This window comes from Pararge aegeria, chromosome 21 (genome assembly GCF_905163445.1).
Source record: "Pararge aegeria chromosome 21, ilParAegt1.1, whole genome shotgun sequence".
Classification (NCBI taxonomy): domain Eukaryota; kingdom Metazoa; phylum Arthropoda; class Insecta; order Lepidoptera; family Nymphalidae; genus Pararge; species Pararge aegeria.
Genome location: NC_053200.1, coordinates 12,830,045 through 12,842,133, shown reverse-complemented (window position 1 = coordinate 12,842,133; position 12,089 = coordinate 12,830,045). Strand labels below are relative to the sequence as shown.

General features: G+C 37.3%; 2 protein-coding genes across 5 annotated transcripts in view; one reads left to right on the top strand and one right to left on the bottom strand.

Annotated features, from left to right (window-relative positions):
* The window catches only part of LOC120633016 (transient receptor potential cation channel trpm), a 357,472-nt gene that overhangs the window by 259,619 nt on the left and 85,764 nt on the right, over positions 1–12,089 (top strand). For all 4 annotated transcript variants that reach the window (XM_039903046.1, XM_039903048.1, XM_039903047.1 and 1 more), the window contains exons 4-6: positions 344–557; positions 2,103–2,262; positions 7,574–7,710. In XM_039903046.1, the coding sequence (XP_039758980.1) occupies positions 344–557; positions 2,103–2,262; positions 7,574–7,710 (511 nt within the window). The remainder of the gene's footprint in view (positions 1–343; positions 558–2,102; positions 2,263–7,573; positions 7,711–12,089) is intronic.
* LOC120633023 lies at positions 4,064–11,474 on the bottom strand. The gene is made up of 3 exons (XM_039903055.1): positions 11,088–11,474; positions 5,620–5,815; positions 4,064–4,221 (listed from the first exon to the last, which is right to left on the bottom strand). Exons 1-3 carry the CDS (start codon positions 11,457–11,459, stop codon positions 4,064–4,066), a joined length of 726 nt encoding a protein of 241 aa, XP_039758989.1. The 5' UTR covers positions 11,460–11,474.

Genomic DNA, 12,089 nt, shown 5'->3' with positions numbered 1-12,089 from the left:
TATATATATATGTATTTATTTTATATGTATGTATATTTATTTTCGAATATATATGTATATGTAATTGCACTATCCCGCTCACTTGTAGCTTTTCCTTCTGCCAGAGGTTGCCTGTAAGAGATTGCTTGCAGCAATAAGGCCGCCTTTGCATGCCTACAATTCTTGTTCTGTTGCTTATTCTATATTTTATGTATATTTCGATGTTTGTGTGCAATAAAGTATTTCTTCTTCTTCTTTCTTCTTATTACTATTACTTGACACTAGGCCTTTATCAAGGCGGCACATGAGAACGATAGATAGATTATGAAATTTATAATGTCTCACTTTGAACTATTTGTTTTAGTACGTTCGACTGTCCCATGATACCCGACCAGATCTCATAGTCCAACTGCTCACGCGGGAGTGGGCTCTTGACCGACCGAAGCTGCTCATCACGATACAAGGCGGTAAAGCTAACTTTGACTTGCAACCGAAGCTAAAGAAGGTTCTTAGGAAGGGACTGTTAAAAGCTGCGAAGACCACTGGAGCGTGGATATTCACGGGAGGGACCAATACAGGTTAAAGTAACGTTTTTGATGAACTGCTGTCAGTGGCGTGCATAGAGGGAATGCAGATGATATAAAATGATTAAAATGCAGATGATATAAAATGATGAAAATCTCTAGTACGAGTTATAAAAACTTAAGGGTAGGCTTTTTATACCTCTTACAAAGACTAAGTTTTTAACTCCTATAACTCGTACTGTAGATTTTCTTAATTGTAAAGTATATTATAAAATACCAAATTATATGAAATCATTAGCAATTAATCAATTTAAAACTAAATTATTTAAATGGCTTAATGTGTACAATTTTTATGACATCAAAGAATTTATTGAATTAAAACTTAATAATGACGTATAATTTGGTAATAATGACATTAAAATTGAAAATATTATATGTATATTCCTAGACATTATATGATGTAATAAATTGAATTGATGACAACATGTAATAAATTTGACAAAAAATATTGTTTATTATGGTGGAATTTAATGTAAACCATTGCATGCCATTGTGTGGCTGATTGTAAAATGAACAATTCAAATTGACTATACTACACCTTGTATACTTACAATCTGGCAATAAAGATCATTTTATTATCTGCATACCCTGTGGTATGCACAGGATATGCAGATTATATAAAATCCCATTCAAATCTATGCACGCCACTGACTGTTGTTATTCTCTGGCACTTAGTTGATATAGACGCGCAACAAGCTCTAGACGTAGTTTATTTATTATTTTATAACTAGTCTCCAATTACTGACTTCTACTTTACTTTTGTAAGTTTGACCATTTTACTGTTGTAAGAGACGCGTACCTACAAAACATCTTTCGGTAATTTGTGCTCCGGAGGTTAACTTATTGTTGAGCTACGCCGACAGGAAGATACCAGGTCTGTAGCTGGGCAGTATAAGGGCCGGCAGGAAGATATATATAAGATGATCTGACGCTGGGCAGCTATTGGGCTAATACCAGAACGACTAACTAATTATCGAAATTAGACTGCCTTATAAAGAGACATATAACTTGATTCGACTTTATCAATAATAGTATGTGACCAAGCTAGTATTATAGGGATATAAAAGAACGCACAATTTTGACCATATGTTAGTAGCATAATACTTATAGCCTCGGTTAACGGGTTATGTGCGCATAAATATTTTTTCAATTTGGATTGGTGAAATACGCGCGTTCATAAAAATGCTAAAAATCTCTGTAGCCATATTTAGTTACAGAATTTATGGTAAAACTGAACATTATTAGGAGCCTGTAGCTACGTTCACAGCTCTTCTAGGTAGAATCTGCCTTCCAAACCGGTGGTAGAGTCACTACAAACATACTGACTTGTCGTTTCAAAAGTGCTTGTAAACTAGGCCTACATGAAATAAATGAATTTGAATTTGAATTTTTTCTAAGAATTACAGACGCATTTTTTTAATTGAATGTTTTTTGTTTTCCGTTATGGTATCAATAAAGTAGTTAAACGTATTAAGTAAGTTAATTTTGTCTTACTTATATTTCTAAAACTGTAACTATTTCTACATAATCCTTAAACAGGTGTAACACGGCAAGTAGGCGACGCGTTGCAGCTGGAGCGTTCTCAGCGCGCAGGTCGCGTCGTCAGCATCGGTATAGCGCCTTGGGGAATTGTGGAAGGAGCCAACGAGCTTATCGGACGTGGTCGAGACGTGCCTTACCATGCAATAGCATCACCAAGGTACTTCTCTATTATTCTCTTCAATAGCTAATGAAATGTATACATTATTTTTTTATAAAATAAAGATATTATTATTTTCTTCTTCACTTCCCCGAAAGTGAAGTCAAAGTCCTACTCACTAGGCTGTCACCATGCAGCCTATGTATTAATCCAGGTTATAATCTATCTCCATATCAAAATTCAGTCAAATTGGTTGAGTAGTTTTTGCTTGAAAGAGGAACAAATCCATCCGTCCATCCATCCATACAAACTTTCGCATTTATAATATTAGTAAGTATTCACGAATATATATATGGTTAGTAGGATAATAATATATATGTTCGTGATTATTTATTGCACTACCCCATTATTCGTACTACCCTACTTAATCAATTTCCATTGTTAAGTCTCTGGGCACTTAACTTCAGAAACTTGAATTTACGTGTTTCAGAACGTACAATAGTATAGACAAGTTTGGCAGCGCTTCCATAGGGAATATTAACACAGAAACGTTATAGTTTGTCAGGGAAGTGGCCGACCCGTGTCAGCTGTCAAAAATAATTTGATTGTAAAATAAATAAATAAATATACTACGATAATACACACATATCTAGTCCCAAAGTAAGCGTATCTTGTGTTATGGGTACTAAGATAACTGATGAATAATTTTTATGAATAAAATACATAAATACTTGAAATATATAGATAAACACCCAGGCACTGAAAAACATTCATGTTCATCACACAAATATTGTCCAGTTGTGGGAATCGAACCCACGGCCTTGGACTCAGGAAGCAGGGTCGCTGCCCACTGCGCCAATTGGCCGTCATTTATCAATTGTCTGTGGACATTGTCTATATTAACGATTTTTGTTCTAGTACAGATTTGCGATTGTCTGCTTACTCACCAGGTGGTTAGTTAGGATGCGGTTTAAGATGGTAGCAGATGGGGTATACCCCTAATCGGTTTCTACGCGACATTAGGTAGAAACGGAAGACTAAACTGCTTGGCGACACATTTTGCAGTGTGATAACTAGCCACGGCCGACCAGGCAGAATTCAGAAATGAATAATTCCCAAACCAACACCGCCAACAGGGCTAGCACGGGCAGGAGATAAAAAATATATCCCCCAGCTCAATCCCCTTGCAAGGGATATAATTAACGTGTCCACCTGCTAAAGCACGGGATAATAAAAAAAAAAAAAGTTAATTTTTCCAAATTTTTCCAGTTTTAACAAGTTTGGAACCTTCTTTTAGATGTAGTAGTACTACACCTGTATCAGAAGACTCCGCTCTTCCATTACAATATCCGTTATATGCGTAAAAGAAGTATCTAAGTTGCATTTTAAAATAAATTTAGGTACACTGAAATTTATTTAAATTAACGTTATGCGTGTGTGTGAGTGTATGTGTGATGTATGTGTGTGTGGGTTTGTGTGAGTGTGATATATGTGTGTGTCTGTGTGTCTTTGTAATGAGTGAGAGTGTGAATGTGTATAATACGAATAATGGATAATGGAATAGGAGAAGTTTGCCCCCCTTTATTATTACATACACATACTCGTATATTATTTGGATATTATATCCACTTGTGCGCCAGTGCTCTTAGAGTTGATAAAGCTGTGGGAGAAGATACATTTTTAGCCTTTCCCCAGGGAAATAATTGTCCCCTGCTCATGCTAGCCCTGCTAGAACTTAACCCAGGACTTCCCACGTATAGGACCGGATAGGAGTTATGGAATCTTTCAGGAAAATGTTTCGTAAAACTACCGTATAACTGTCAGAAAAATAACAATTTGGTATTAAAGAATAGGTATTTATTTATAGTATGTCTTGTTTGAAGGGATCAGGGGTCGATATAACAGTTGAAGAGTTCAGACCGTTCATCTGAGCTTGGAACAGCACGTCGTTAATTAGTTTCTCAGCCAATATTCTCGCGTTTGGCGGCAATCCTCTTAGTTTGGCTGCTACGTTTATACCTAGAACAAAGGCATTTAACTTTTAATTACTAAGAAATCACCAACATACACGCACAGATTTAAGAACATACAGAATCCGTGTACACAACTAATATTGAAGCATCAAAAACCACTCCACTTTATTAGTGTTTCTCGAACAGGCCGTTGGACACTTCATTCATTAAGCGGAGTGTCTTGTGTGAGATTTTCTACCTACGTTTACTTATTCGATCGCATGAAAGTCAAATACGATTTATATGGTATCGAAGAAGCGCAATCTAGTTACCGGAAGATTGTATTGCCAGTACATGGCGCTTTTTCGATACCATATAAATCGTGACCCGATGTAATTAGTAAACGTCGGTACAACATCTCATACTTGGCACCCAGTTCTAAACGTTTACCATAAATGAGAAAATTAGGAATAGTTTGTGAGCTAGCAACATTCCAGCGGTGTGAAGTGAGACGTGCTCGGGTCTTCTCTATTTTTGGGCACAATGTACTGCAGTGCAATTCTTGCTGAATAAGGATTCTGTACGTTCTTAATTCTGTGCATAAACAGTGACTTTTTTATCATCGGTCATCAAAATCCCCCTTTAATCTAATGAAGTAAACTTCAATTATTTTGAGTATTGCATACAGTAACTCTAAGCCCCAGATGAATAGTGGTTCCTAAGCGATGATTTAAACCATATAAGTGCTTTGCATCTGTTCTGAGAATTACATTCCCTTAAATAGACAGTACTACGCGGCGGCTGTATTTTAAGCAGTAAGTTACAAAAAAACAGCCCTCAGTGCCTGGAGACCAAAATCTTTGAACGCGTTATTACTTACGGATCTGAAACGTGGGCGTTTACTATGGACGTCATAAGAAGGCTCAGAGTGTACGTGATCAAATCAGAAATGAGGAGATACGTAAAGAGCTAGAGTTACAAAGATGGCTCAGCGAGTTGCGATGCTAAAGTGGCAATGTGTAGGGCACATGGGCCAGTGACAGATTAAGCCAGAACAAAGCCTAAAGCAATTTTGGTCAGGGGACATGTTTGAAACAAAATATGAACCAGCACATATTTTACGATTTAAAATAATTGGATTATGGGAACCTCTTCAAAACAATATGTTAAGAGATTTACCTTTTGGTATTTCAATGGAATTTGTGGATGGTTTAAAATACTCTAGTATACAGTTTGTTTGGGCGCAAACTCGAAACCCTCATATCATTTACTTTATGGTGAACCCTTATTAATAACGAGGGTGACAGACATCAACCGGGTCGCTGGGAGCCGCTGGAAACGGACGGCCCAGGACGTGGATTTTTGAACTCTTAACAAAACACTTACAAGTATGTTCAGCAGTGGACGTCGATCGGTTAGAGTGATGAAACATTGTTTTTATTTATTTGTATATAGTCCAACTTACCAATGGCATCATATTCATCATCGACTTCAGTACAGTGCCTTTTTGACTTGTCCTCTTCGTAGTTCATATACTGTTTCTGTATGGGAGACCCGCTTACTTCCAGCCTGTTCTGACCGCCGCCGTAGGGTTGATAGTTTGGCACCTCGTCGTACGAATCATCTTGTTCGGGCTCATCTACTTCATCTTCTTCTTGTTCCTGGAAAAGATTTCAGTAGTAGTAGAACTTATTGAAAGAAAGAAAGAAACAAAGAAAGAAAGAAAAAACATTTATTCACGTTAAGTGTTACAAACAGTACATCTTATAATAATAAAGTAACAACATAGTATGCAACATACAATGTCTGTGTGTAACACCAGACAGAAAGGGTGTACAGCTCAGCATTTGCCATGCATTGTACCTAAATACACGCATGCCGCTGATTTTCAGCTGAGACCCGAGTGACGATACGGCAAACTGAATATATAAATAAAAATAATGAAATAAATAAATTAAGTGAAGTACAGGTTATTCCCATTAAAGTAGGTAATAAAAGTGATAAAAGCAGCAAAATTATAATTATACTAAAAAATAATAATAAAAAAAAACAGAAATACTGTTAATTACATAATAAATAAATGATATTATAAAATTAGTGTTAATATAGTAAAATATAATATAATACCATTTACTGAAACTCGCATGCCCACCTCTATATAATTGACATATCAGTCGCACAGCCTTCAGATTCTAATTGTTTAGCCAAGATGTGTTATTGTGACAATGGTCTTCTTGGGAATGCCATGCTTATTTGTGCCGACAAGCAGTGCTCTGCCGTCTAGCAGAAAATTTGCAAATAGTTTAGAAGATGGATAGATATCTAGCGTCTAGCGGATGCCCGTAACTTCGTCTTCGACGAATTTCTGATGTTGCGTTACATTAAAAATAAATGCAGAAAGCAAACTGCACCAAATGAACGTCAAAATACTAAATTTTATGAATGACTCTTTAAAAATAAAATATTTTTGTACCAATTATTATCCCCTATTAAACCTTTCGGAAGTTGTGTTATCAAAAACTGTAACCTATTATTATTTTTTTTTTTTTTTTAACAAAACTGCAAACACCAAATCTGTTTAAAATTGACAAATTTTTCATATATTATCCCTATCCCTACTAATATTATAAATGTCAATGTAAGTTTTGTTTGTTACGCTTTCACGCAAAAACTACATAACCTATCCTCATGAATCTTTGTACACATATTTTTGGAAGTGTTAGAAGTAATATAGGATACTTTTTATCCCGACATTAAGCTCGGTTCCTTTGAGAGTGGAGATGAAAGTGTTTGACGATGTTACACCATAACTCCGACAAATTATAACCGATTTAAATAATTATTTCTGTACTTTATAGGTTATAATATTAGTTTAATTTTCCCCAAACTTTGTGTAGATCTGAATGTGGTTAGAGATAGAGGACAGAACTCCTCATTTAAGGCTTAGCGATACTAAACACTTTACATTTTTTTAGAACTACAACTAAATTGAATGCCACATCAAAAAACAAAATCAAACGCAGACGAAGTCGCGGTCAACAGCTAGTATTATTATATTTTTCAATATTTGCTCTTGATTAACCCTTTCAGGTAGAGAATTAAAGGTGTGAAAACCCGTTCTTAATACACCTCTTAGGTCATCATCATTTTAAATCTATTATTGCGGCCCACTAGAGTATCTTCCCAGAGTGAGAAGGGTTTAGAGTTAGACCGTAGTTAACCCCGCTGGCGAAGTGCAGATTGCTAGAATGGTCGGTTTCCTCACGATATTTTAATTCACTGTTCAAGAAGAATATTCACTGTTAATATCCGCGAAGTCACTAGCCATGTAAGCTGTAGGTTATCTGTCTGTCAGTCCCGACAAAAACTTCTCTAGGTATCTAATAATGACACTTTTGTAATAATATTATTTGTTGCAGATCAAAGTTAGCGGTGCTAAACAATCGTCACGCCTACTTCCTTTTGGTCGATAATGGATCTGTGGGTCGGTATGGCGCAGAGATCGTGCTTAGGAGGAAACTAGAGAAATACATAGCAGCACAGAAGTTACATCCATGTAAGTACATTTGTTTAGACCGCCAACGTGTATTGTAGCAGAGTGCTGGGTGTACCTACCTTCTGCTGTGGAACCTCTTACCATTTTTAGTTTTTAAATACTAACTTAATATTGTGGTTAACGTTCTTAGGATCTTCAGAAAAGCTATGCATTTATATGTCACACTTAGACTGAGCACCTTGCAAATGTCAGAGATATTTGTAAATCCCTTTTTAACCACCGACGCGACGTACAAACGACGCGACGGGATGTTATATGTTTGATTCCTGTCTATATGCGTGCGTGTGTTTGCGCGCGCGTGTTTTTCCGATTTTGATTTTTTTTCGTTTAAAAGGTGAACGATCTTCTGAGCTATATTTGATGAAAATCGATACAAAATGGCGAATTAAATTTATTTCACAACTCCTTAAAAATGGGTATCAAAAGAAAAGTTTACTTTACTACTAAAATAATGTACAATATAAAATGTTGCTCTGTTTATAGCCTGCAGCTTTCTACATAAAATCATCTGCTTGGTCCCTCAGTGATGACTATAAAAAATATTCTTGAAGACTTGTGTTAAAGAACGTGGAGATAGGACTTGGAATAATACTATTTTTCACTTTTTACATTTGACATATAATCGAGCAGAGTTTCCCCCTACAACCACTTGATACAGAATGAATGTTTGAGAAGTTAATGCTTCTACTTTTATACGGCTCAGATACCGTTTACAATGTTGACAACAAAATGAACCAATAATAATATATTACGATATTAGTTTCTGGTAAGTTATTTCACAAAATATATTATTCTATTTGGAAAACATTAATTATATACACAAGTATTATTACGAATTGTATAAAGCAAAATAGAACTATTAAAGCAATTCTATATTAATGAATCTTGTAGTGACGTGACAACATATTTATGGCGTAGCGTAGGTATCAGCCAGGGGGAGCAACCGCTAACATTTGTCTGTCACATTTGGCGCTTTAAAACCAAGAAAATGTTTTGTTTTTTTCTTTATTCTTTCTCATAGGATAAATGCAAAGGTATATCACCGTACAGCCATGTCTTCGTTGTCTGTTGAGTACATGCATAATAGAAGTCAGTCTGTGTCATTGAATGCATTCGCCTACCAATGGAATAGCAATTAAGGCGGAGAATCAATTTGCTTCTGCCTGATGGATTGCCTGGCTATTGCATTGTTGACAAGCGGTCAAGCGGATAGAAATGTTATTAATATTGGATAGGAGCAGTGGCGTACTTTAACATTTAGCGCCCTGGGATGAAAAGATTGGCCGCCCATAGTTATTAAAAGAATAAAATAACGTCCAATATAAAATAAAAATAAAAAAATGCCAAAAAAGAGCCGACTTTGTATAAAAACTAAAAAGCAAGAACAAAATACATCTACCAAGTAAAATGCCTTTTTAAAATTTGTAATTTTCTACATTTTACTTGGCACCGTCTTAAAAATGTTGTATTAAATATTTATTCTTCTTTTTTGGCAACAATTTTTTTCACGTAGTAAGACGGCCGACGGCCGATTGGCGAAGTGGGTAGTGACCCTGCTTTCTGAGTCCAAGGCAGTGGGTTCGATCCCTAAAACTGGAAAATGTTTGTGTGATGAACATGAATGTTTTTCAATGTCTGGTTGTATATCTGAACATCAGAAGTATTTATGTATATTATTCATCAGTTATCTTAATACCCATAACACAAGTAACGCTTACTTTGGGGCTAGATGTCGATGTGTGTGTTTTGGCGTAATATATCTACATATCTATTTTATTTATATACTGTGCTAGAGTGGTTCTCAGAGCTAGTATGTATACTACGTGCATACATACTAGCTCTGAGAACCAGTGGCGTGCACTTCATACATGCACAAAAGCACTGCATACCCAAAAAATTTTACATAACTAGTATTGGACGGGAATTTTTCTAGTTTATGCCATCTACCTGCTGTATGCATACCCTGGTCAAAAGCCCTGTGCACGCCACTGCTGAGAACCGATGGATATCGGGGTCCCAAGGTGCTGGAATTGCGACCCTGTACGGGTAACCGTAGCGTTAGTCGGCCTCCAACGGGGTGGACAGAAGACATTAAACGAGTGGCTGGGAGCTGCTAGAAACAAACGGCCCGGGACCGTGGATTTTCGATCACACTACAAAAGACCTATGTGCAGCAGTGGAAGGCAATAGACATCAACGTATTGCCGGTTCATCAGATTTAAAAAAAAACCTTTTCAATCAAATTTATCTCTCCCAGCGTCAGCTACAGAGCAATCTATCATAAGCAATCCCCTCGTTTAAATATTGATTGATAAGCGTTCGCTCTCAGGTCGATTGAATGGATGATTCATTTCATGTATCCGATTATTGTATTTTTAACCCATGGTGATTGGTGAACATTCGTAGATAATTTAACTTTAGTATTCGTACATAAAAACATTGGAATCTTAAATATATTACTACAAATCCCCATAAACCATTAAGTTAATAAATAATAATCAATCTAGCCTTTTTTTTTTTTTTTACATTTTAGCGACTTTTATCCTAGAGGACGTGCCAGCCCCATAGTGTACTACATACAATGAAATAATGTGGGACGTTGCCCACGTTCTTCGTACGCATTTATTACGGTTTTTTAGGAATCCCGTGGGAATCACCGTCCTTTCAACTCTATGCCAAAAATCAAACAAACAATAAAACAAATAAAACCCATTTTCGCAGTTATAATATATATAACCTTCCTGACGCAGTGGTGACCACTGTGGTCTTATAAGAGGAAGTTCCGAGTTCGATGCCCGTTAAGGTGGGATTTCATAATTTCTGAATTTTCTCTGGTTTGGTCAGGCAGGCGTGGGAGGTAAATTATATGTGCGAGGTACGACGATGCCGATTTGGTGGTGGCTCTTATATTAAACCTAATTCATTTTCCTTTATATTATATATAATATAAAGGTTAACGTATTGGGTAGCACTTCATTAAATTTGTTTTCTTTCATAATAAAAATGTATTATCTAATATTGTAAAATTTTAACTGAAAGAGGAACTTTGTTTGCTTATAAACAAACATATGGCAACTCTAGTGACATTTAAATTTTACAAATAGCGACATCGGTCGTAAAAGGACGGCCGATTGGCGCAGTGGCAAGCGACCCAGCTTTCTGAGTCAAGGCTGTGGGTTCGATTCCAGAACTGGCAAATGCTTGTGTGATGAACATAAATGTTTTTCTGTATATTATTCATGTAAAAATTCATCAGTTATCTTAGTACCTATAACACAAGCTACGCTTACTTTGGGGCTAGATGGCGATGTGTGTATTGTCGTACTTTTTTTTTAATAATTTTTTTTTAAATACAAATCCGTGGCCTTGACACTTACCGGTTCTGGTGATGGTTGCTTTTTAAAGTCCCCCTCTTCCCCCACAACGAAAGATAGCAAATCGTAGTACCACAGATGCGGGGTATACACCTCCCCGAGACTACTAGCTTGCAATCGGCTGTCCTGCACTTTTTTGTGCTCCCGTCTCATGCACGCGCGTAAACTCTCTATCTTCCTCAGAACATGGACCCTGGTAGCTGTAGACTCGTACTCCTGCACAAGTTCCGTCAACTTCGTTACAGCCTCGTGGCGTTTCTTCCTGTTTTTGTATAACAAACATTTTCTGTCCCATAAACAAGACAGCTCTTTGTATAGCATGATGAATTTTTTGAGTAATTTACGCGGGAACACAACGTGGTTGCAGTCCGCCATTTTGTCTTGCGAGCGGCGCGGCGCGCAGGTCACTGAACGCCGAACGTGTTGGATCGGTAGTTCGGCTCGGTCGCGATGGCCCGTACCCCGCTTCCCCTCTCGGCCGCGCAGCTTGTCTCTGCCAACAAGTGCGACCGACTCGCTCGATAATATTGTTTGCACTGTGTTATGTGGCCAGGGACGCAGCGCTGAGTGGTGCGGTGCCGGGTTCGAATTCTTAATTTTTATCGTCTGGTCTGGTGGGAGGCTTCGGCAGTGGCTATTTACCACCCTACCGACAAAGACGTGCCATTAAGCGATTTAGTGTTCTGGCACGATGTCGCATATAAATCGATTAGGGGTGTTGGCTTTAATATTACTTCCATTCCGTTAACTAATTATATTATAAGCCCTTTTTTGCCGACCTTCCTGACGCAATGGTGAGCGCTGTGAATTTAAGTAGGAAGCCCAGGGTTCCATTCCCGGCAGGGGAATGAATTTTCTCTGGTCTCGTCTGGTGGCTTTGGCCGTGGCTATCGACAAAGACGTGACGCTAAGCAATTTTGTGTTTCGTTGCGATGTTGCGTAGAAACCGCTTCGGGATATGACTACCATGCTCCCTAACAGGCTAGCCTGCTATCATCTTAGACT

What these genes read in the sequence shown, in the direction of transcription:
- LOC120633023 (XM_039903055.1), bottom strand. Translation starts at nt 11,459, where the DNA reads ATGGCGGACTGCAACCACGTTGTGTTCCCGCGTAAATTACTCAAAAAA. An exon ending in AGCAACCATCACCAGAACCG is followed by an intron (nt 5,816 to 11,087) that starts GTAAGTGTCAAG and finishes AATCTTTTCCAG; the next exon opens with GAACAAGAAGAAGATGAAGT. An exon ending in TGATGAATATGATGCCATTG is followed by an intron (nt 4,222 to 5,619) that starts GTAAGTTGGACT and finishes CCTTTGTTCTAG; the next exon opens with GTATAAACGTAGCAGCCAAA.